The 27,166-nt window shown below is 34.2% G+C and overlaps 1 protein-coding gene across 2 annotated transcripts; it reads right to left on the bottom strand.

Annotated features, from left to right (window-relative positions):
• Positions 1–26,696, bottom strand: LOC110093196 (TOM1-like protein 9). 2 transcript variants are annotated; one of them, XM_020818010.2, is made up of 10 exons: positions 26,484–26,696; positions 12,949–13,027; positions 7,693–7,791; positions 7,497–7,613; positions 7,123–7,283; positions 4,989–5,070; positions 2,070–2,155; positions 1,741–1,926; positions 966–1,456; positions 1–855 (listed from the first exon to the last, which is right to left on the bottom strand). In XM_020818010.2, exons 1-10 carry the CDS (start codon positions 26,582–26,584, stop codon positions 206–208), a joined length of 2,052 nt encoding a protein of 683 aa, XP_020673669.1. In that variant the 5' UTR covers positions 26,585–26,696; the 3' UTR covers positions 1–205. The 2 variants fall into 2 exon arrangements, with proteins under 2 accessions (XP_020673669.1, XP_020673670.1); XM_020818011.2 differs by having other exon boundaries at positions 1–852.
• Between the last annotated feature and the right edge of the window lie 470 nt (positions 26,697–27,166).

Raw genomic sequence — 27,166 nt, 5'->3', positions numbered from 1 at the left:
TTGAAGCCTAAACTCACAAACTAATTAATTCTTTATTTCCCCCTTCCAAGTGAAGATATACATCAGAAAAAAAATCAACAGAGAAAACATAATACAAAATGATGCTGAAATGCAAGAATATGCATATATGTAGAATCACTGAATCAGTGGAAAACATGCAAACCAAAAACAATTTAAAGTAAAGCACAAATGGAGTCACCAAATTTTACAAGCTCCCTACTTTACTGATGGGTTTATTTGTCTTTGATTTGGCAATATTAACAAGATCACCAAACAGTTTATCCTCAGGCTTCTGTGGTTTGTTGTTCGACATTGGCAAGAACGATGACGAAGATGGCCTCGGATAAGACGAGCTAGAGCTAGTGTTCATGTATCTATTGTCTTGCATGGAGAGTCCATAAACTCTTTGAGAAAGATCATTTGGGTTTGGATATGGGTATACTTGTCCCATTTGACCATAAAGTTGTGGCTGCTGCAGTCCTTGTAAATAACCAGTCATTTGGATTCCATACATAGGTTGCTGAGGAATAGCAACAAATGGTCCTCCATGTATTGGAGGGTTATAGATACCTCCAGCTGGGTTAATCTGCATTTGCGGAAGATACATACCTCCAAACTGGTTGGGTTGCACAGTTTGAGGAAACATTCCCCCAGTTTGAGGACTCTGCATAGGCTGGGGCTGCAGCCCTGCTGGAAGGCCATTCTGCATAGCTGTAGGACTCTGCATCCCCGCAATCTGACTTGCTTGCATTGCTTGAGGAACTTGGTGATGTTGAGCAGGTACTTGATTAGTCTGCACTGGCTGAGATTCCCATGGTGGTGGGGGTAAATCTCCACCTTGATCATTCATACCTGCTGAAGAAAACAAGTTTTCACAATATTATGGTACATGCAACTGTAAATAAGAATGATGAAGAAAGCATAGGATGAAGGGATGAGGTACAATAAGATGCAGAGGTCCTTACCATAGCCAAATGATTGTTGTTGGCCATTCCAGGAAGGATTTGCATGATTTCTCTGCGTTCCGGTACCATAGTTTGCCTGCTCAAACTGAGATTCCGTTGCCGTCGGAACACCTTCATTGGAATAAATGGAAGGCTGTTGCAGGGACTGTTGCTGAAGCTGGGGTGGAGCAGCAGAAGGTGTCTGTGATGCTGGAAATGCTGCAGTGGAGCCAAAAGGAGTAGATTGATTGACATTGCTGTTGTTATTATTACTTTGAGGAAACATGTCCACAAGGGCTAGAATGTTCTGATTAGGTGAAGGAGAAGCTACTGGTTCACTGACAGGTACAAGGGCCAGTGAATTTGTAGGAGGTGCATTGAAATCTTCGCCACTCAGGAGGTCCATAAGAGGATCAACTTTCTTTGCTGGGATTGCAGAACCATTTGATGCTGGGGGAGCAGGTAATGCTAATTGCTCAAAAGGAGACGGGCTACTTGTGCTTGCAGAAGATCTGGAGATCACATAAATTATGCCTTGGGATATTTATGCAATATTATTTCAATATAATCAACTACATGCGAAGCACTAGAAATTTGCTAGAAACTGACATCCAGCCTTTGAATCATGTTGAGAAGTTGGATTATAAAACTTCACAGCAAATGCAAAATTCATCAGTAGAAGGGTATTTTAAGCAAATTGGTTAGTGATCAATATGGGTAGATTAGGCAGTACGAGGAAGATAAATTGTTCAAAGTTGGGTTAAAAAAGTTCACGTTACTGCAAGAAATGAACTACCTTTGCTGTGGCTGTTTGCTGCTATCTTTTGTGGTTGTTTTAGAATCATCAATATCAACGAGTGCCTGAAGAGACTTAGGTTTCTCTATGCGAACAGCGATTCCAGCAGCAATGGCGTCATGTTTTGCCAAAACACGTTGCAGATCATCATTAAGAGTAAGCCCTTGGGAAAGTAGCTCCTCATCCCTAAAATCATATAAAACAAATAAGCAAAAGGCATTTTAAAATGCTAACCAAAAGTTTTAAAATGAATCATAGCATTTTAATTTGTATGAATGTTAAATTCATGGATCTGAAAATGTCCAGGTCGTAAAGGAATAAGCTATTACGAGGTTGAATTCACAAGCTGCATCACTCTTTGCTTGTAAGAACGACATTGCTCAACAAGATCAACAATAACCTCCTGCCGAAGACCCTGCAAATTGGCAAAGGCATGTTTTAGAATTTTTTAACTGGTTACAGCCCAAGAGAGATTTCAATTTAGGGATAAAATGCAATCAGCTCTGATTAGCTGTATCATGAATGTTCCTTAACAAGGAAAGTCGCATATAATTCAGACTAGACTAATAAGATATACAAATCCCACACAGAAATAGCTCCTTTTAACTTCATAAAAATGTATTTGAAATTATTTTTTATATTAGATGTTATACAATAATTTCTATATTTATTGCATAGGTTATTTCAAAGATAAAATTGATAACTTGTTACGTTATTTTGATAACATGATACACTGATGCATGTAATAAAATATTAGTTTAAATGACTAAAAGTTATTACATTTGGAATTTTAATGTCAATAATACTTAAAACTAGCCTTCGGATTCATTTCAGCATTACAATAACTAGTTGATAAAAGTCCTTTTTCACTTTGATTATTTATATTAATTAATTATAAATTAGATTGATAAATTATTGAGAGGATCTACATATGATATTGAGAGGTTTGATGGAGAAGTATAGAGAGAATAAGGAGGATCTACATATGATACTTATTGATTTAGATAAAACATATGATAAAATTTCAATAGAAGTGCTATGGAGAGTTCTAGGAAAAAAAAAGGTTATTAATGCTTATATTCAAATCATTAATGATATGTATGTAGGAGATGTTGTTACTTATGTTCAAACACAAAGTAGTTTGACCAAGAATTTTCCTATTTCAGTTGGATTACACCAATGATTAGCCTTAAGCTACATCCTTTTGCTTTAGTCATGGATGTTCTCACTAGACATTTACAAGAGATTGTATCCTGGTGTATGTTTTTTGTTAATGATATTCTTCTTTGTTGATAAGACTAGAGAAGAGTTGTGATAAGACTAGAGAAGAGTTGTGAAGATAAACTTGAATTATGGAGGGCTTTCATTTGAGTAGATCTAAAATTGAATATATAGAGTGTAATTTTAGTAACAATAGATCTAATAGAGGAATTGTGACTTTGGGTGATCAAGTCATTAATAAGAGTACACATTTTTTATATCTTAAGCCTATTTTTCAGAGTGATGGTGAAATAGATGGGGATATTATTAGTAGAATTCAAGTTGGATGGTTGAAGTGGAGGAATGCATCGGGCTTGTTGTGTGATAGAAAAGTCCCCCTCAAACTGAAGGAAAAATTCTACAAGATGGTGGTTAGACCTGCAATGTTTTATGGTGCAAATTGTTGGCCATTAAAAGAGAAGCAACAGAGATGAGGATGCTCAGGCTTTACTCTTAGAGACTGGATACAAAACGAGCATATACGTGAAAACGTTGGTGTAGCTACGGTGTAAGATAAGATTAGAGAGAGTAGCTTTAGATGGTTTGGTCACATAAAACGATGGCTTTCCGATAACCCGATTAGTAAAGTAGATTTATTAGATTTAACTTATGTTAAGAAAGGTAGAGGTAGACCTTAAAAGACTTGTTTAGAAAATATTAGAAATGATCTTTTTTATCAGATTTAAATGGGAATTTAACTCTTAACATGACACAATGAAGAAAAAGGATTCATGTAGCCAACAACCCCAAGTAGTGAGATAAACGCTCGATATTGTTGTTGTTGTATTGATAAATTATTGATTATATATATTAAAAAACCTTACTTTGAAACATCTTTCATCTTCTATTAGACTTTGGCGGGAAACCTCCTAAATCAATAAGATGATTAACGATTAATTAAATATTCCTAACAAAGTTAATCAAAATTGATTATGAATTCTATTAAAATAAATATATTCAATTTAATGATATTTGATAATTCTAAATATGATTTAAAGGCCCCATAATATCATACTAATTAAAATGTATTACTAAGTTAATAACGCTAATAATCGAGCTCATCCAATTATCCAAACTATTAGGCTCAAAAGGGTATTTTCATTAAATAATAAATGATGAATAAAACAAATTATTTTAGGGTTTAGTGGTTCTTAAATGCTTTGGATGGTCATACATTATTATGAATGTTTATATGAAATTTCTATAAAGAATATAGAAAGTTGTGAATTATTTACATAGTGACCATTTTACCATTATATTACAAAAGTTTTCTTTTAGTAATTATAAAGTGGGCATACATGACTAGTTCACCTCCCAACATTGTGGTCATCCGTACCCATCTTTGATTCATTTATACACCCAAGCTAAATCGTGACAATAATGATGAGCACATTATCTTTTTTTAATATATTAAATATTTAAAATTAATGTAAATTTGTTATTATTTAGACAAGAGAAATTGAGTATCAAATTGACTATTTATATTAATTAATTTAGAATCATTTTAATAATTAAAAGATTACATGATATATATATATATACATAATATTGAAATTTAATAGAGGTGCCTTGACAATGCTTTCATGTTGACTTTTAAATGAACAATACTTCATTTTACTTTAAAAAGAAAATAACAATTTAAAATTTTGGAGAGGGCTCTATTTTGAAGTGAAGTCCCTTGAGTTTTTAAGAAACTCTCGATTTGAAATTTTATAATATTTATATTGATAGGATAATAGATAGATTTGATATAAGTGATATGACTGTTTTTTATGATTATTCTTAAATATATTTTTTAATTTAAGGGGTTTTTTTTTAAATCGGAGATGGCTCTTTTTTGAAATGGAGCACTCTTGTTGTTTGAGTTTTTGGGAGAAATTTGCCTTTCATTGCTGCTTTACATTCAGAAAATTACAATTCCTTCAGGAACCAAATAAAATAATTGTTTTAAGGTAGTAGCATAAATTTAAATTTCCGCATCGACTAACCTCTCTATTTCCGGGATCTAAAGCATTTAGCATCTCTGCAAGTACATCCATAATACCACGAGCATTCTGAATTTCTGTAACACTGAAAAGATACATGCTTCTGAATTCAGATAATGTTCTTTGACTAGGAAAGTGATTAGGCAAATGTAAAAATTATCAAACTCAAAAATATTGCATAATTAAAGCCAACTAAATAGAGGATTATAAGATAAATCCACATTTACAGTCCTACTTGCAACCAAATAGTGCCTGAAATTTAAAGATAAATAAATACACATGCGCACACAAACACAGACGCATGCAAATATGAATACACACATACATACATGCACGCAGAAGACACGCATATACACATACATATATATGCATCCATCCATACATACATACATATATTTATACATAGCAGTTAGGCAATTGGGCGTATTAGCTTTTGATCATGCGAGTATAATCAACATATCTATCTATAATCAAATCTACAAAATTCCAATCATTAAGGAAAAATTCCTGGCCAGCCACTTTCTTGTCTCTCAAAGGCAGTTTGTTTAAAGTTCTGGGAGTTCGTCCACATTTGTTTTGATGTAGTGATCATACCTTCAACAGCTAAATCTCAGTTTCAAGGTAAGAAATTGATTCCGTTCTTGTAAGGGAAGAATCCACTTTCAATGTTACTTTGTTCCAATAAAATAAAATTAAATAATATTAAAAATAAACAAAGTATTTTAAACTCATATCATGTCATGAGCATATTCCACCATATATTTCTCACCCTTAAACCCCATCATTAAACATAATATCAAGACTGTTTGACCTCTTTGACATCATCAAATCTAGAACCATAAACAACTTAACGATATTTAACAATCATTTTCTCAACTGTTAGATGCATCCAATATTCTTGATGGTTGGCTTGGATCAATTAAGAAAAGATTAGTAATTTCCAAAACTGCAATGTTTCAAATGGCTTGGAAATATCATCCACGAGTTATTCATGATAGTTAGAACATATTCACCAAACATGAGATTCATTTTAAATAGTAATTTCCATGTGAAAATTACACATTTTGTCCAATATTCATTGTTTTAACACATGCTAAATGGGTGGTTAAATCAGCATGGAACATCAACTAAACAAAATTCAGTAATCTCTCATGGTATGTATCGTACCAAACGGCAAAATCCTAATCATAAGCATAGTAACTGTGATAAAAGTAGAGGCATTTTAGACTATCAAGCTATCTAGCATAGGGGTGTCAATATTTGACACGACACGAAAACCCGACCCGGAAAATCCGGCGCGCGCTCGCCCCACGCTACAGCTCCGCGCCCGACCCCCGCGCGACAGCTCCGTGCCCGACCCCGCTTCGCGACCGCTCCGCTCGACCAGCTTTCCCGGGTCGGGTCGGGTCAACCTGGCAACCCGCCGGGTCGGATCCGGGTTCGCATTTCCGACCCATTTACCTAATCGGGTCGGGTTAGGGTCGACCTGTTTGAACCCGGGTCGGTTCCGGGTCCGACCCGAACCCAACCCGTGACCCGAAATTGACACCCCTAATCTAGCATTACCCATCCAATTAAAATAATGAAAACAAAATTATTATTTATACCAGTTGATTCCTTGAAAATTTCTAAATAAATGCTAAATTTTTAATTTCAACATTTCAAAAATCATTTCAAAAATCATTCAAATTCACTTCTTTCGTCATTTCCATGTAGAGTCCAACATTTTCATGAGCAACCTCAACAAATATTCTGATAAAACAGCAAGATCAAGTGAAATATCATAACAATCTTTTTTTTTGGTCACCCGCGCACAGAATGCATTTTACCAAATCCACCCCTGTAACTAGGTGAAGAATCCTCAAAGAGTATCCCTGGATTCTAGTGTCATTTATATTTTTATTGCCATAATTTAAAATCATAATAACTTGATGTATTCGAACTACTATTGACAAGTTTTGGAATGTAAGTTACAATAGCATGCCATCTTGCATTCTTGTTGGACTTAACTCATTTGCATGCCACCTATTAAGGGCTGGCAGACAGCACAACACAAGCATAAAAAGAAACGTGTCGTTATAAGATCCTCCTGTCAATATAATATGCTTAAAAAAAGTCCATAAGAAAGAAACTATACCTCAAGGTAGGAAAATCAGGTGGGGCAGAAGACTCAGATAAATCTTCTCCATAGTTAGCATTTCTCAAATTTGGAGGATAGCTAGTCAACGGCTGTGTTTGTGGAGGAGTAAAAATAGGTGCAGACCTCTCAGACCTTTGAGGAAACACAGCACCAAGCCGCTGAAGAATAAGCAAATCTTACATGAGAAAATATTAATATTATAAGCCTGGAATTAAAAAAAACAAAACTTTAAGTATTGCTAGGAAAGTAATTAAAACGGTACAAAAAACAAACTATGCAATTGGTGGATATCAAGCAGGCGTGTGCAATTGCAATTCACACATGAACTGCAGAATAGCACTTATTGAACAGAACACAGAATCAAGCAATACCAATAACTCCTGATATGCTACATAATACTGTGGATATCTAGCCCGTGAGCCACCAAAAGCTTCCTGCCATGTGTCTATCAATACCAATATCTTTTCCTTGACATGAATATCAGGGTTCTGCATCAAAAGAAACAAGAAATTACAACCATCACATGAACCATGCATTAAGCTGAAGCTTTAAATGATATTTCACAACCTTTTTCTTCACTATCTTCACCATTTCATGGAGTATGTCTTTCTCCGCTACTTGCAAGTGGACTATATCCCCACAATTCTTTATAACCGTCTCCAGGAGCTGAGTTATAATTGACAAACAAATAATTTGTTATTAAATTAGTCAAGGAAATATGCATCTCTGCCTGACATGGATGAAACATAATGCACAAACAACATTTGAACATGCTTGAAAGAAAGAAGGCATAAAGAAACTAAGATATGATTTCATTGAGTATCAATTAACAAGCCTTGTGTAAAGATATATTGTCTGCCATTAACCATGATGGCCTGAAGAGATTAGTAATTATTCATTATAAGTAACAGGTTCATAACCTTAAAACTATACTATTAAAAATCACCTGGCAAACGATTAACAGACTCATGAACATGATGTAAGGCAAATGGTTAAGAAATACTTGAAGTTCACAAGTAAAACCTCATGATCTTAACAAAAACAGCGAGAACGATCCACAAACTCAGCGAGAATGATCTAATGGAAAAACCAGAAAATAGTAGTTTTTATTACAATAATCAAACTAATGGAGGAAAAATAGCAAGATACAATTGATCCTCTATTTAAGAGAAGGATCTATCTCTCTCAAATCTCTAGATGCCGCTAGAGCCTAAAAACCTAAGAGATCTCAAATTTCAGCCAAATTCAAGATGCCCTAAGCCTAGGAAAACAAACTATTTAATGCCTACAATTCAAAAGGAAATCTCTAAACAACCCCTACTTCAAAATTTCCCTCCCAACTCCCTTCAAAAATCTTCCTAAACATGTATGTTGGTTCATGCGGTTCGATCAGCAATGTAGGAGTGGTGGAATTCTTCCCCCTCTTGTCTCCGTGAGCCGGTCAGTCCTGTATGGACCAGCTAGACCGGTTCATTGGACCGGTCTAACACAAATTTACTATCGAAATTGGATTGGGACAAACTTATCTACCGTTGAATGTCAAACTCAACTGAAGTTTTTACTAGCTTGCCAGAGGTGTCTTAATTAAAAGAAGAGTAAAATCAATAATGTGTATCACACTTGGACAAGTTTTTTCAAGTATTTTAGTCGCTCTTTGATCCAAGCCTTCACGAACAAACACAAGGTTTTCCTTTGAACACTCAAAACCAGCACTCCGCTCATCTACTCATCACTGCTGTATGCTCAATCCATTGCTAATGAGAGGCAAAAGACATGCAGAGAGATAAAGACTAGGGTACAATTCGAGACCACATCAGATGAGTCTCAATGAATCAAGAAGCAAGGCTTAGTACTAACATCAATAATAAAAACAACAATAACATAAAGCCTTTGTCCCACTACGTGGGGTTGGCTACATGAATCATTTTTTTTCCATTGTGTCCGGTTAAAAATCAAATTCTCTAAGGAGACAGTGAAATTGGGGAAGAAGGGAGTATAAGGATGACTAAAGAGCCATTTGGGCTCAAGAAAACCAATCCTGGGATGCCTTTTAGATAAGTCCACCTCAGCCTTGCCATCATCAATGTGAGTGGAACACCAACATTTGTGCTGCCTAATAAACAAGAAGCTAATGGGTCAAGCTTCCTCCCTCACACTCCCTTTTTAACAAAAAAATCACATCTTTTCTTCCACCTAGATGCATTTCTCTTGACACTCGAGGATGGGGAAGTGAGAGAGCAGGGAACCTACGTTGCTTTGGAAGATACAACTCTAAATATTGTCCAAGCTATAATGGTATCTTAACTACAATATGGCTGAGATAGAAAGAGAACTCACAAAGGATTTGCTGAAAAAAAGAAAGAAAGAAAGTGAACGACACTTTTATGGAAGATGTTTCGCATAGTTTGATAATTAACTCGAATGATTAGATTAATAGTAAAATAGAGTTACTAAATGTGTAGCAAGCCTTAGTCTAAAGTAACTGTGATGGGGACATCATGGAAGGTTTATCAGAGGCGTGGCCGCCAATCTACTGCCACGATTGAGTCATTGTATTTTTGATTTATTCTATGATTTTCTTATTTATGTTGTCGCATTTTATTTGCTTTATTTAGTTTCCCGTTGTACCCTTTTATTAAGGGATGTCGTATGTAAGCCCTGGGGGCATTTGTTGTCTTTTGTCTTTAAGTCATTTGTATGAGGCTTTATATTGCCCTCCTTGTTCTCTTTAGGGGAATGAATGAATGTTTATCAAAGAAAATTTCTACACTTTATTTTCTAGTGAGAGCTTGAGAATCATGGAGAAAGATCCCTAGGAGAGGGATGAATCGCGCATCACCCACCAACCTAGATAAGTCAAGTTCATGGTTCTACTTCCCTATCTTCTTTTTCCCCTTCCCCTCTCCCACTAGCCGCCGGCCTAGAATCTCCCCGAAATCCCTAAGCCGCCGGCCACCCTAATTCCCCACTCCCACCCATCGGTTAAGCCCAAACCCCACCACCATCATCCACGGCCAAACCGCCAACCTGCCGACCCCTCCTCTTGGTCCTTCTCTCCATCATCAATTTGTCATTAAACCTTTCCTAAATTAGCCTTTCATATTTTAGGTAACTCTATTTATGAGTAAATTCGAATCCATTTGAATTTCAAATCGTTACCTAAATTATAATCCGATTTTAGGCAACTTCCTAATTCAAAGCCTATTTGAATTTAAATTAAATTGGGATGAATCTCTCATTCCAATTTTAATTTCTTAAGTTAAAGAAAGCATTGAATGCCTCCATAATTCCCTCTTACTCCCAATGTCGTCGGCCCCATAGATCTCCATTGTAATTATTTCCTAAAATCACTTCACCCTTTTGGAAACAATTCAAACCACAAGCCCACCTCTTTTGGCCGAAAGCTCCTAATATCTCTTCTATTTAATTTCTTCCCAAAAGAGGATCTCTCTTATTGGAAGCAAATTAAATCCCCTTCCCTCTCTTGCTTGGCCGCCGCCCCCTCTCCTCAATATCTTCCTCTAATTATTCTCAATCAAGAAAATAATTAGGAGGTGTTTGAATTGAACTTTCCCTCCATCTAAACCTCCTAAAACCTGAAATAATTTTAGCTCCTCATCCCTCCCTCGTGGCCGGCCACCCCTCTTTGCCCCATCTCAAAATTTTAGAGAAACTTTTTCCTCTTCAACAGGATTCAAGTTTGCAAGTAATTCTTGAAGGAAATCAGCAATTAGCATTGATGAATGACCGATCCCGATACTGATTACGGACTTGTTTACGACGACACGGGTTTGTGCACATTCTCCACTCAACCTTCTTCGACGTCAACCCGAGAATTGACCATACGGTGGAAGACTACCTAGAGCACATCTTGGACACCTTGGTTGAAGCTATTGAAGAACAACATGAGATCATTGAGTGGAGGATTGCTGCTAATCCTTGACGGAGGTTCTACTTTTCCCTCTTCTTGTATTTCTTAAGCCTAACCATTTCTTGTGATTTGATTGTAGTCACGAAGGACGCCTTCGCCTGTTTCTGCTAAGCTTAGTAAACGTAGGAATTTGAGCATATTCATTTGCTTAATAATCTCAATGTTAGACTAGGGATTTTGTTGACACTATTACTTTGGCATGATCTTAATTTCTTATGACATTTTGAAGCTTCAAATCTTTTGTTATGCAACTTAAGCCTAAACAGTAGTGACCCCTCTTACGTTTTGATTTGTCGTTTTATTTGCTAATAAATTTATTTGTTATTTCTCTAATCAAGAAGTTGTGCAAAATCTTAACAAAAATCATTGCATCCATTTTAGTTCTACATCAAATTGCTATAGAGGAAAACTTGTGTTGTGTTTCTGTGTTTGTGAGGGATTAGAAAGGACGCCGCCAAATGGTGGAAAAAAGGAAAAATATACTAGTCCCAAGAAAGAATACACATCCCTCCACCTTGTGAGAATCCTCAAACGCAGATTGAGTAAATATATTCCAATTATTTTCCATGAATAAAATAGAGATTCAAACAAGATTCATTTTAATTTTTGGGTCGAAATTTCAAAGAAACAAGCCCCCATGATTAATTACAACCAAACACCCAATGCATGGCCCCTGTGATCATGACAAAGTCCAATCAACGTTTAAAGCTCTCACGCTCTCTCTTATACACACTAATATGACACATCTAGCAAACTTGTCACTCTCTAAGAGAGCAAAAAAAAAACTAAAACTTGAACCAAACAAAAAAACAATCAATCATTTTGAGTTTGATTTTGTTACGGTGTGGAAATTTACATAAAATGAATATTTATTTCAGTTTAGGTTTAAGGTTTCAATAAACTGAAAAAAAAAAATCGAACCAAATTATGCTAATGCATGATCTTTTTTGACAAATATAATCAAACAAACATGATTTCTCCCAATTTTACAGCTTACATTCTTTTAATTTACTGAAGAAAAAAAGATCCGAACCAAATTATGTTACTACATGATCTTCTTTTTAGTAATATAATCAAGCATAAATGATAAATTCCAATTTTAGAGTTTATAAATCATCATTATTACAAGTACTTGCGAAGTAAAGCTAAATTGAACCAAATAAAACCAATGAAAATTGCAACACTTATAGTTTTTCATCCTTTGGTTTAGCATAGTTACAATTTTAATCAATTTAATTTCAGTTTTCACTTTTGATGCTTGAGTCAATTTGATTCCAAATCATAGTTGATTTGAAGACAAACTAAACTAAATTGATGAGTTGACTAGTTGGTTGTGAATTGATAAGTGTGTGAGCAGGTGTATCTCACACGCACAAACAACTAGCCAAATCATCAACTAGTTATTCGACAATTCAGCATAGTCGTCACCTAGTTCAACAATTTAAGTTATCTCACATTTATTTGAGAAGAGAAGAAAATGTGGATTGACTAACAGTACAACAAGATAATCTTCCTCTTCCACATAGTATTTTTTTTAAATTGGAAAGGGATGGTATTTCTCTTCCAGCTGCTGCTTTATTTTTTCTGCCTCCATTGAACAATTTGTTCACATATTAACCTGAATTGAAACATTAAACAAAAAGAACCTGCAAACCTAGTTGGATTGGATTGATATTAAACTGGTTTCACCACCTAGTAACCAACTAAGATTTAGATCGCTCTATTCAGCCCAAATTTAACAAAATCCCACCCCATTTTTTACCATAAGATTAAGCAAAGATATCACAAATATTTGCAGTAGATGTTCTCATTCAAAAAGCATCCAACAAGCATACTAATCAAAATTGTCTTCAAAGTAGAAAGCACATTATAGATAAGCGTAAAGTGCATACCGTTAGTGCAAGAAGCTGAACCTTTGGATTCTTGCTCACAAGTCGTTTTTTTATGCCTTTCACAACATCTCTCGCTTGACTGCAAACAGTGCAAAATATATAGATATAGTTATTAAAGAGAGTGCTCATCAACATTGAGAAGTAAACACAAATCACCTTGGTCTGTTGGTTGTGAGCTTTGGCTATCAACCAAAAGTTATTAGGTTCGAGTCTTGCATATGTGATGTGTGTATAAATGTGTCTTAATTGACCTAAATATTCCCCAAAAAAAATATTGAGAAGTAAACTCAGCATAATAATGGTCTCTACATGTGAAGTGGAATAAAGATGCACACAGAATAGTGTAAACTTATGTGCTGCAGGGATTATTTCTCCAGATAAGCACAAAAATGATCTAGACCTCCCCAAAGAAGTCGTAAATAGATGTCTGCTAATCCAACGTTTTTAAATTCTTCCACAGAGAGAGGAGAACAAAATATATTCAAGTATGCGCAACACTATAAAGTAGGATGCATTCCCACTCTAGAACTTGGGTCATTTGTACAAGCTAGAAGCTTCCATCTGTAAGCTCATCAGGCAATAATATTAGTTGTTAATTAGGCAATTGTAGATCTGCGAGTTGCACGAAGGAGACAGGGCCAAGTACTGAGTTAATTTTGACCCACAAATGGTTCAACATCTAGAAATCAACCCAACCCTAGAAATGCCCAATTCAAGAAAGTAAGCTTGAAATAATTGTACATAAATGGATGTTAGCATAAATGATGCAAAACGTGATACTTCAAACCCAAGATTTATCATTAAAACTTGCAATGTGCTTGAAAAATCCATATCAAATTGTACACACAATAGTTTGCAAGATAATTTAAATTGTATTCAATTATTCATTGTAAATTATATGCCGTGAAGATCCTATTTATAACTTAAACGACCCAAAATCAACAAGTTCTCAATTATCCAAAACCTCGTAAAATTTTGTAAGTTTAAATTTCAGAAGCATTAGATCCATTAATACAAAAATTTCCAATCACAAAAGAGCAAAATTCAATTCGGTTATAGTACTGAAACTGACCGAAGGAGCAAACAATCAAAACTACCACAGAAGGAAGGCCAGTCTAACTCCACAGAATTCAGGATTTCATAACGAAAAGGAATGCATCTACAGCCAAATAAGATAACTGACTTCCCTGCACAGAACTAGATCATATATAGCAGGGTATTAAATAATTTATCCTAGGTACGGTAAGAAGCCGTTAAAAAGCTGCATTTCTAACAGCGGAACTGGCCTTGCTAACAATATAATCAGCAGAGTAAAATAAGGAATGCCACTTTAGCATTTGCAAATAGTGCAAGCTGCCAACCAACCTAGACATAATATGGAAACAAAAGTACAGCCACCTCAGGAGAAACAGAAACACTAAAAAATCCAATGAATGCTAGATTGAAATAACATATAGTAGTAAACCATTCCTATCAAGGTAATCAAATACTAAAGAACACATCAAAATCACATGAGATCCCTATGATGGGCATTTTTTATAACAAATCAAGATATATTTAAAAACTGACATAGGGACAAAAAAATCAATAAAAACACATGATCTGTCTTTTCAATGAATAAAGACTTTGGGATTTGTATCACTCAGCCAAGCTTGAAAAATTTGGCTCCGGCAGATGAAGTGTTAGATATTTATATTGTGAATTTGGGCAAAACTATGATGCTTCGCATGGTAATTCATGAATATCACAATTAAGTTTGACATCACAAAACACAATATGATCCTCATATCTATCATTAATAGTGGAAGCATAGATAGCTTTTAGAACAAAGTTAGCAGATGATGCAGAACAAATGCAACTCAGCATGGTATGAATATAATTAGATTGATCACATCAGTAGTCCTTAAAATATTTACAGGTGAGTACTGTAAACATGCAACTAATATTGAACACACATATAATAACAAGAACTTGATAAGAGTGGCATTATCCAAGTTATTGATATGTTAACCATACTAGATGTTCAATCCCGATAAAAGTAAAGAAGAAATAAAAATATATGAACGACTTAACCTATAATGAATTTAAGATAATCAATAGCGAAGCGGGGATAAGTTGAAATCGACCTCTAAAAGAGTTTCATCATCACTATGATCTTGTTCCTTCCTTAGAAGTTCTTTTTAAGAGCCGGGAACTCATACACGTAAGCAGTCCTTCACTTGGGAGTAGAAGCACACAAAAGTGTAGAAAACTACATAAGATACTTTTATCGCAAAAGCCAAGTACCTAGCATTACAAGAGGCCACCTATTTATATAAATGACAGAGAGACTAACAGACACACGCCTACCACCAAATTCAAGCATACCATCATTATTTCTATACCTACCATCACAACCATAAGTATCAACATTACTATGCCTACCACCATTACCCTAACTACTACCATCACCATACCTATCACTATTATCATACCTACTACAAATCCTAATAACATAAGCACCTAACATGGGTTGCAACATAAGAAAACAACCCATTATAACATCGTGACACAAAATACTAACAACACTCAATACATATAGACTCAAAATATCATGAAAGAAAGGTCCAAAAGTATTAAGGTCCAAGATTCAACTATGTGTGGTACACAAATATTAGATTATAGGATGACAACAACGATGATGATGATGATGATGATTTGCATTAGCACTCCCTAACTTCAAAAGATTCTCCTTTGGAGGATGAAAATTCTAAAAAACCTAGAGTAATTGTGGGTTCAATTGATGTAACTACCAAAAGTAAGCCATAAATCCTCCATGAATACAATCCTTGCCAACAAACCAGGAACCTTTGAATGCCTCCATCAAATGTGATGATAATCTAGCCATCAAAATTTTGGCTAAGATGGTTGGATCTTATGCGACAAAACGATAAAGGGGTCGACAAAGGAACATCAACATGCATGTTAGTACTATTTGCAAATGGAGTAATAACATCTTAGGCTTCTCCATAGTACAACATTATATCTAACACATCCATAGGAAGATTTATCTAATAAATATTAACATTTATCTTTCTCACAACTTTATAGGAATCAGATTAAGAGTTGATTTTTTAAGAGCTTCAACTAGAAATATTTCTTTTCTAAAGAGGTAGAGGAATCCCAAGGCTATTATGGTGCAATTTTCTTTGACTTAGCAAGATTTAGCACAAATTGCTTGCAGTGAAACATAAAAGCATGTGTGTTTGACCATCCATAAATTGTAGCACCCAAATAAAAAACCAAGTTCATCTTAGGAGTATGAGGGAAACATCCATATAATGACCATCACACCAAATCTTATCAATATATTGTTCTAGTTGAATGGCTATAATACAATAATGGGTGATAGAGATGGAGGTCTTATCAGCCCAAGCAACTTTATATGGTTATGTGTGAGGCGTCAAGGTAAGCTTCATCCTAACCAAAGCAGATGTAGTTACTACAACGACTATACAACTGCCACTAAAAATAATCAATTTACATATATTGTCTTTGCTCTTAAAATAAGTGTGAAAAATTGACGCACCTCCAGTCTATATTAGCTGCATGATAACAAGATGAGACCTAGGGGAGTGAGCCAAGCAGGCTCATGAGCCAACTCAAAATCCACTCGTTAATAAGCTCACGAGTCAAGCTTATTGAGCAACGAGTTTGAGCACGATCCTATAGTCGAGCTCATATATTATACGAGCTCGAGCTCGAGCTTAGCCTAACTCAACTCGTAAGCTCGTTGAGCTACTCGTTAATGAGCTCGAGTATCCATTCCAAATTTGCATGCCAATTTTTGAAATATTGTTCCTCATAACCTTTTAGTGAGAATGCCTTCAAGTTGGCCATTCATGGTGACAAATGAAGTGCAAATTAAACTGTTATATAACTTCTTTATAAAATGCCTATTCAATTCAATATATTTTATTTGGTCATATTGCATGGAATTATGTGTGATATTGATGACTAACTTATTGGGACAATATTCTCATAGGACATCTACATTCAACATTTACAAGTTTTAGGATAATTCCTAGCCATAACAATTTGCATATTTCTAGTGTCATAGATCTAAATTCGAATGTTTTGCTTAACTTTGTCACCACACATTGTTTTTACTTCTCCAAGTCATGAGGTTGCCCACTATAGTTTTAGGAATAATTCCTAGCCATAACAATTTGCATATTTATAGTGCCATAGATCTAAATTCGAATTTTTTGCTTAACTTTGCCGCCACACTTGTTTTAACTTCTCCAAGTCATGAGGTTGCCCAATAAGAATGTGAGAAATCCCAAAGTTGATCTCATTTCAACCATAGATTCTGCATACCCGATACCTATATATCTTCAAGTATCCAATCCCCCCCCCCAACATAAATAAAATTTCTTTATCAGGAGTTCCTAGGTACAGTTCTAAAACTTGACTTACCACACAAACAACATAGGCAATATCAAATCTAGTATATGATAAGTAGAAAAGTTTTCTCACAAGTCTTTGATTGGAGTTTTTTCAATAGTTGTATCTTCTGGAGCATCTTCAAATTTATGAATAAATTCTATGTGGCTCTAACAGGCATGAATCCAAACTTCCCTGTTTCTTTTAATAGGTTATATATTTATGTTGTCATAAAAACATTTCATGTCTAGGGTATGCAATCGTAATCCTATGTACTTTAACTTACATAATTCTTTAACTTCAAATTCTTGGAGCACACACTTGTTTGAAGTATCCATACCTTTCAATCACAACATGTTATCATGATGTTTTTGACATAAAATAATAGTGCAGATACCAATGTTTTGAAAACCGGACCGGACCGGCCGGTTCAACCGGTTCAAGAGTATAATATATATTATAAATTATTAATATTTAAAATTTATATATTATATTAAAAATTATTCTTATAAATATATTATTTTTAAATGATATTTATATTTATAATTTTTTATTATATATATTTTTAAATTTATAAATATTATTAAATGGTCATATATTTAATTATTTATATTATATTAATGATCATAAATTTTTTATATTATAAATTTATATATTATATTAAGTATTATTCTTATAAATATATTATTCTTAAATGATATTTATATGTATAAAATTTTATTATATATTTTAAAATTTTATAAATATTATTAAATACTCATAATACTTATATTATATGATTTTTATTTTATTAATTTTTAATAATTTTATTATTTATTACGTCATCCGGTTCAACCGGTAGAACCGGTCGAACCTTGAACCTCTCCATCTTCTGGTTCGTTGTCCGGTCCGGTTTTCACAACCTTGGCAGATACTCTTGAAGTCATGTGTTTCACAAAAAAAAATATGGTCGCCTTGACTCTGTTGGTATCTCATGTTGAGCATTAACATGGCAAATCTTCCGAACCATTCCCCTAGAGATTACTTCAATCCATATAATATTTTTTTTAGTTTACATAGCTTTTGATTTGTGTTTGATCCAAACCTTAGTGAGACTAACAGTATGCACCACCTCCTTTAAATCAACATGTAATAAGGCATTCTTCGCATTGAATTGTTGTATTTTCTAATCATTGTTACTAATGATAATATAACTCAAACAATATTCATTTTTAGCCATAGGAAAAAAATTCAAGATAAACAATCACTTGTTTAAGTGTGGCATATTGCCACCATTCTAGCTTTACACCTTTTAGTAAAGACCCATCTACATCATACTAATTTCTTGCCTTTTGATAGTATCACCAACTCCCATATTTTGTTCATTTAAAGGGCTTCCATTTATAGTCTCTTAGCATTAATCCACTTCTCATTATTTAAAGCCTTGGGGATAGTTTTAGGGCTAGAATTAGTATGACGGCTAGTAAGAAAATATTTGGGATGATGAGAAAAATTTTTATATGACAATAGTAAGAGTAAGAGATGTTCAACAGACATTATTGTTTGCAGTATTAATGGCTCTCTAAAAGAGTTCAATCTAAGGGTTTGGTTTGATTGACTAGACTAATGTCGACTGAGATGTTTTCCTTTTCAAGTACACATGTAATCGCTGAGTAGAATATAGTTTTGGTATAGGCTTGATATGTGTAGTAGCGGTTGGTTATGGAGTACAATTATTTGCTAAGGAGAGAGGCAATGAAGAGAGCGCTCTACGTGAAAGAATTTATTTGTGAATGATAACCCGTTATTGGGGTAAGTAGCAACAAAATATAAATCATCTACATTAAAATTGACATAAGTAGATACATGACCCTTCTCATAGAAGAGCACCCAATAAAATAGGTTTAATTGCTCTTGGATCTTTCCTCTATTTTGAGCATAATGGACAAAGAAAACACTTCCAAATAGCTTGAAAAAAAAAAAGTTATTTGAGACTTTGAGTTGTGGAGATGAGAAAAACATTGGTTAGAACTTGACTAGGACCCTTGAACCTAAAGACTCTTATAAGTAATCAGGTTATGATGTGAGCTACAGTTAAGACAACCTCTACCCAATATTATTTTGGAATATTCTTTTGAAAAAAGAGAACTCTTATGGTAGCAAATAGGTTGTCTATGAATGAGAAAAAAAGGACTATGGGTTCTTTTGTTATTCAATCATGCTTGTATTGTTCTAAATGACAAGTATCACAAACTCTTCAATGTCAATATTTCTTAATAATATAGGAAACATAATTTTAAGAATAATAAAACAAAATGCCAAAAACATCATTGTTGGAGTGATGTCATTTCTTTATCAATTTTAAAAGTTTCAGAAAGTAAAGATAATACAACAGGTAATTTGGAGCTCCTTTAATTATTGGATTCTTCAAGATAGTAGAGATAGTTTCTTTCTTTAGTAAGTTTAATCACCCTTCCATGTCCTAAAATATAAAATATGAAGGATAAAATATAACACTGAATTTATAATTTGTACTTAACTTTTGAATAGATAACAAATTAGTGAAATTTTAAGCAAACTGAGAACAATTCAAAATGTGAGGGATTTATTTATAAGAATGCTCCTTGGTCAGCAACAATTATTAAGTATTCATAGGCAATGATTATTTTCTTATTGTGAGGATAAGGAACATATGAAATAAATTTGTATGAAGACTTCGTCATATAGTCTGTAGCTCATGAATCAATAATCCAAGAACCAAAATTATGCATCTCTGTAAGTTTAAAAGCATGAGAAGGTGAAATAATATTTGAAAATATATGAGAAAAAGTACCTAACATCGAGAAACTTTTCTAGTGATGCTACTAAACATTTTAACTTCTCTATTTCTTTTATGATGCCTTGTACCATATATGTACATATGCACGTTTATGTTCTTATGCTTGTCCTCTTAGTTTGCCTAACTTTTTTACTTAGTGGCTTGCCATGAAACTTCCTATTTCTTTCTTCTAAATATCGAGCCTCTTTGTAATATGTGCACCATAGGAAATCTCTATTGAACACATTGTTGAGTGTGGTTGCTTGTGCTCCTTGGAAGAAGATAATTTTGAACCAAGGCGTTTGATGTCAACAGCTTTTGTCATTAGTGTTAAAAGTTTTATGGAGTTATTGGCAATCATTATTCCTCTCATCTCTTCTTCCATTCAAATGATGGCAATGAAATTCATCTAGAGAAGGCAAATCCTCCTTTCCAAGAATTTTTACCCTGACAACATCAAACTTAACATTTAATCAAGCAAATACATGTCAATGGCACAAAATGGCGTGCTCCATGGGCGCATGGTGCGACGTGGCACACATATGGCGCTATTTACTTGGCGTGGTGCAGTGCATCAAAATAGCGGAAGCAATTTGCAATATCATAATCAATTATTAATTAATTAACCTTCAAATTAATAAAATATCAAAAAATTTAAGGGATTTAATTTTTTGTAAGATTTAAAGCTATCATTTTTTTTATTAGCCGGGATTTAGGATAAATTATGCTTAAATCATGCTCAAATATATTGATGTAAGTTTATGTAAGATTTAACATTTTTGCTATTTGACAGGATATTTATACCTAAATTTTACTCTAATCAACCTATTATTTGTTATTTAATGATATTTAATATTAATGAATATATTTTTTTAATTATTTTGTATTGTGCGTCATGTTTAAAAAGGTGCACGACGCGCCGTGCACTATGGGCCATGGCTCCACGGGAATCTTCGCGCTGTGGTGCGTCATTCGCTACTAACAAGTATGATCAAGCAAGAAAATCATATATTTGATCCTTTTTAACAAACCTTTTAAGGAGGGTCGCATCTTCAATGTACTCCATGCGGATGCATTGTAATAATTCTTCTCTTACTAAAGGCCTCATAGTAGATTGGAGTATGCAGTAATGAATCATCCTCCTTTCTTTGTGATTGATATTGTAGTTTTAATCTCATAGATTTGGGATGCATCATGATTTTAAAATGTATTTGATTTACCATATCCCAAATTTTCTTTGTTGGTGTCAATTACTTCAAGAATCATGGATCTCCATAATTAAGACAACACCACTGAGTAATGTTCATCCCAAGTACTTAATATTAGATCCCTGTCTCAATTCTAATGAACCTAAAATCAAAGGACCATGGGCTTTTTGTGATCCACGGGCGGAAAATATGATTGGTACCAAAAAGAAAGACTCATGCACAGGGGCTAGAGCGATGAAGGCTAATTATAGTAATGAAGGCTTGCAAGTTCTAGATAAAGCAATAGTGAAGGTTGTGGCTTATAAAAATGCTAAGGAAAAAAAAAAAAGCCTAGGTCTCTAATACCATGATAATATTTGGGGAGAATTGATTGAGTGTTTCATCCCAACATTTATTTTGTTTTTATCAAATCATAGAAGAGCTAAAAAAATATACAAATTTAGATAACAATAACTAAAAAGTAATTAAAACAGTCCATGAATTGATGAAATAATTGAATAATAATTATATTGCTTCACAAATTTATGAGATGGTGCAAATAATCCCACAAAACTTAGAGTTGGCATGACATGAATAAGGTAGATGATTGTTGGGCTTGATACAACACTAACAGAGGCAGAATTTTTGGGGCGGATTTGATGAGAGTAGATTTTTCCACAATTTGCTCACACTTTTCCTATAAATATCCTTTGTATATTCCTTATTCATTAGAGATTATTGCTCTTCTAAGCTGCAACCTACAAATCATGCGTTCCCCTTCCAAGATTTGTGAGATGCCATTCTTTCTTGAGTGAGTCTAAAATTGTGAGAGATAGTTGGAAGCCTTCTCCAAGTATAATAATATTTTTTTTACTATTATTCTATGCTTCTTCAACCTTCAAAACTTTTCCAAAAAACGATTAATTACACACTCCCTAGTCAAGCAAAAATCCTACTATTTTCAAATGAAACATTTTGCTTGGGTATCATGAAATGAAGAAAAAACTAATCATATATATATATATATATACACACACACACACACATATGATCCATGTCACAAAAATTGACCAAAGCATGCACAAAAAATTAATCAATTTAAGCAACTAAACAAATAAGATATGTTGCACATCTAAATTATTTATTAGCAAAGACTTTGGACATCTTTGATTGAAATCAAGACAAGTGTCAACCTAAAAAGAACTGTTTTATCTTTAGAACCAAGCTCCTTTCTAATTGAAGATTATTGCTAGAGAGCGGGTGATGCGGACATCCAACCGTCCATGCCTATCCAAGGAGGAGCTGAAGATCGACGGTTATGATCGTCCTACGTTATCTTAAATTTTATTTGTAATTTTTATTTTAGGCCCTTGCTAGTGTAATGGAATGATAGAATTATAATAAAAATTTGTGTTATGCACTTGTGTTCTTTGGGAGGACGTTAGTGAGATTCCTATGGAAAGGAATCGGAATTTTCACCAACCGCAGGATGGATCTGGGCTCGTGACTTGAAATCCCTTAGGGAAGGGCAACGTATCACCCGTCAATCTTCGGAAGAGTCCAAGACTCGCGGTTTTGTCTTCTTCTTTTTTAATTATTCTCCTTATTTTCCTAACCGCTACTTCCCCATCTCTCTTTCTCTTATTGGCTGAAAACTCCACCCAAACCCTAGGCCAAAAGACACCCAACCGCCGGCCCGGCCCAATCCCCTTCCTAAAGCAGTAAAAAAGTCATCCCAAACGAAGCCTTAGAATCTTGTTCAATTAAATTCTCATTTTATAAGCTTGAGAAGTTTTCATTAAGAAGTTCGATAAGACTCGTTTGATAAGCAAACAAGTTATTCGATAAGTTAGATCGTTAAAATACTTCATAAGGCTCATTTGATTAGCTAATGAGCTACACTTAATAATAGCCTCAATAAAACTTGTTTGACTAGCTAAAAAATAGCTCCATTGTATAGCTTGTTAATAGACTTAATAAAGCTCATTTATTTTTACAAATGAGTTGCTAATTTAAAGCTCGTCAATCAAAACATGAACCAAACGCAAACAAAGCTCAAACCAAGCTCAAATAACCATATTTTTAATCGAATTGTGGTTGAACACAATTGCATAAGCTCAAGTCAATCACAAGCCAAGCTCAAACAGCAATTTAACAAACAAACTCAAACTTGAAAACGCTTTGCAATCCTACTAAAAAGGTTTTACCATATTTTCACCAAATGAAATGAAACAACCACTAGGAACATTCCTTGAAAAAATAATCATTAAATTCTACACAACCATAACATTTTAACACCATATACTAGCATATCATCGAGTATAAATTTATAGATAGAGTAGAGGAGAGAGACGAGAGAGCGAGGCGGAGAGGGAACTAAAATAAAAAAAAAGATAAACTAGTAAACTTCCCGATCAGATTAATCAATAGCATGCAATCATATTATTTTAAACCACATACCGACACATCTTTTTTTTTAAATCTACAGAAACAGATTAGATATATATTTATGCACAAAACAAACCGGCACGGTAACTAATGAAATTCCTATTAAGATTAATCAATAAGTTGCTTTGTATATATATATATATATATATATATATAGAGAGAGAGAGAGAGAGAGAGAGAGAGAGAGAGGGAGAGAGAGAGAACTAGAAGTGCAAGAAGGGGAGCAGAGCAAGGAAAAGGTAATGCTACATGTGTTTATCCATACATCTTCAGTTAGAGTAGTAGGGGTTAGATGGGTTGGGCATGGGCAGCCATAGCATGGTGCATTTGTAAGTATTGCTTAGCAATAATTACAATTCATAAAGGATGTAAACTCAGGACAGATATATTTGTTATGCTATCTAAAAGAATAATTATATAAATGAAGGGTAAAAATAGAAAGGAAACACAAGAGTGCTTTATGATAAAAAGAAAATAACGGCACCTGAAAGGAAACAATGTATAATACCTCGAGAATAACTCTGTTGAAAGGATTGGCATGATAATAATGAAAAAGTCATATGCAAGTCTAGTATAATTGATATGGAAGGTAAAGATCAGCAAGCTATAAGATTATGATGTTAACGGGAATGGGTCATAAACTCACAGGAATGAAAAAAGTATATCCAAATATGACATGGTTAGAAGTTCATTAAAATTTTGAAGAAATCTAGATTTACAACCAGCTGGATTGTGATAAAGCATTTGTTGTTGCTCCTGATTACCAACAATCCATGGACTAGTTCGACGCTGCTAGGTTTTTAAATCAATCTATTTGAACAAGCACCAAGAAGCAAAATCATGTCAGGCTCAAAAAAGTTAACAGTTATAGCATTACAGTATTTTAGAGGCATGCCTTCAATTTAACAAAGAACCCACCATTCCAAAGCTCCATCTTGTGTTAAAATTAGTAATATGATAATAGTTTCAGTATCCTTAACATGGTTCGCTTGACAAGATACTCCATAAAATTATTAGCTATCCTTTGGTTATTCAGATGCATTAAGGGGAAAGGATTTGACAAGGGATCTTATTATTTTTTGCTTATCCTGGTATCCAAGCTGCATTATATTCCAAGATGAAATCTCATCTCTTGGATTTAATCATTCAATAGCACAGAATGAATCTAATATCATATGCTTTGACTGAAACAAAACAAGTTGTTACCAGCTTTAACCAGATACTACATAATGTTTTCTTAGTCTTCAAACTTTTTCAAAGGGTTGTTCGCTTCAATGTTATTTAGATAATGGTATTATCGAGATAATAGTGAAATTCAAATTTTATCAACCAAATGCCAAGTGTTTAGTTTAATATTATTATTGGATCCAATATTCTACTTGGAAAGATGCCAAGACCTTACTAGAGATATAAATCAAGCACAAATGATGCAAGAGAATTTGACAAGGGCTAAGTCCAATCGATTTATTAGTGAATTGATCTCCAAAAAGCCAATCGAATCCCTTTGACAGAGAACAACATGTTGAACCAACTACATAGTTAATTCAAAGAAAAAGAGATTTTGACGAGAACATAGAGAGATTTAATGTAACAAAGAAATTGTTGAAGGTTTGAGATTGCATGACTTTCACGCTTGACCGATAACCCTATGTACAAAATTGGCTATATTTATCTCAGTGTAGCTAGATATGTAGTGAGAGTAGGACTAGAAGTCATTTGCTAGTCAAGAACTTTAATGATGTTCCAGATGGGGAGAGAGTACCCTCAATAAGTTATTTTGGCGACTAGCCAAGTTCTTTGAATGGATAGTCTTGAATAATGGGTGACTGACTCATATGCCCCTTGGAAGAGTTGTGTAACACAATCTTGAGAGTTGAGCTTTAGTTTGGTCAATACGGGGTTTTTATAACTTTCAGTTTGGCGAGTTATGAGTTGTATGTGATTCAAGCTAGTTTATAATCAACAACTTATTAAGCCAAATTCAGATTCTCATAACGAATTGATTAATCAGACCTAGGAGAATGTGAATGAGCATTTATCATAATAATGTAATGTTATCTAAAAAACATAACAATTGATTTTGATCTTTTGATCATTTGCTTTATCTAATAGATAATCTAATCATCAGATGGCATCAAATTAGGAGATTCATTAAAGATCAAAATCATCATTTTGCTATTCATAAATAGATGATAATCCCATTCATAAGAAATATTCTATAAACCCATCTAATGTATAAAATAAATGGCTAAAAAAGAAATATCAAAATTGCTATTCCTCTGTCTAGCTAATATTACATAATTAAGATAATACTGAACTAAACAAATTGCATTTGATAGATAACGCAATTATCCAAATACCTGTTAACTGAATAAAATTGATACCTAAACGGTTATTTGAATAGTAACGTTACGTAGATAAAACTGTGATCGAAACGACATTAAAATGGGCAGTCCCTAGACTTGGTCCAATACCAAAATCGTACCAACTGTACACAGATTCGCTTTATGCTATATCAAAACAAGTAGGAAAGTTCAAATCTCCGATCTTTCTCTAAACCAACAAACATTTGAGCCAACTGAAACAAGCACAAACAAATCTTGACGACCAAAAGCTGAAATCAGCAAAAAACAGACAAAAGCAGCAGCTGAAAAATCCGTGAGTTCACGAGTGTATACCCCGGGTCGCGATTTAAGATATCACAGATCTCGATGTTCATCGCCCAATCCGGGCCGATAAGCTCATCATTCGTCGCGCGATCCACCAGCGTTCCGCCCATCGCCGCCGATAACAAACCAATTCTTCCGCCGCCCTAGCACCGAATCGGGAGAAATTATTGTGTGTGTGGAATCCGGGATATAGAGGTATGTTAGGATGCTTATGTGTAAAGTGGAAAGCCGGGATATTTATTTGACTTGTGGCAATCCGATGAGATCTTGATCCGGTCAAAATCATTTGTCTTGCAGTCCGACTCGGCCAAACGTTAAATTTAGGGTTGGTACTTCTTTTTTTCATGATTTAAGGCACGAATCATCGTAATATATAATGCTTTCAGTCAAAATTTTCGTAGAAAAAATGACGATGAAGATGAAGATTGATCTAGATCTGGAGGAAGACGTTTGTTTTTATAAGCAGACAATATTCTCTCAGGACTCGGAGGAAGCTGATAATCTGAATGCAGAAGTCCAGGAAACGAGCTCGCAGGAAGCAGAACAGTTAAAACTAGTGCGACTAGAGGGAAAGTTCAGCTTATCGATAAAATTCGCCTCCTTCCAAGTTTTCTTTACATCAATGTTGTCATTAAATTTCTTTACAGAGATATTTTTTTGATATATTTATTGTATTTAACAAAGATGCTCAC

Source organism: Dendrobium catenatum, unplaced genomic scaffold (genome assembly GCF_001605985.2).
Source record: "Dendrobium catenatum unplaced genomic scaffold, ASM160598v2 fragScaff_scaffold_1328, whole genome shotgun sequence".
NCBI lineage: Eukaryota > Viridiplantae > Streptophyta > Magnoliopsida > Asparagales > Orchidaceae > Dendrobium > Dendrobium catenatum.
The sequence above is the reverse complement of the archived record's forward strand: the minus strand, read 5'-3'. Positions and strand labels throughout refer to the sequence as shown.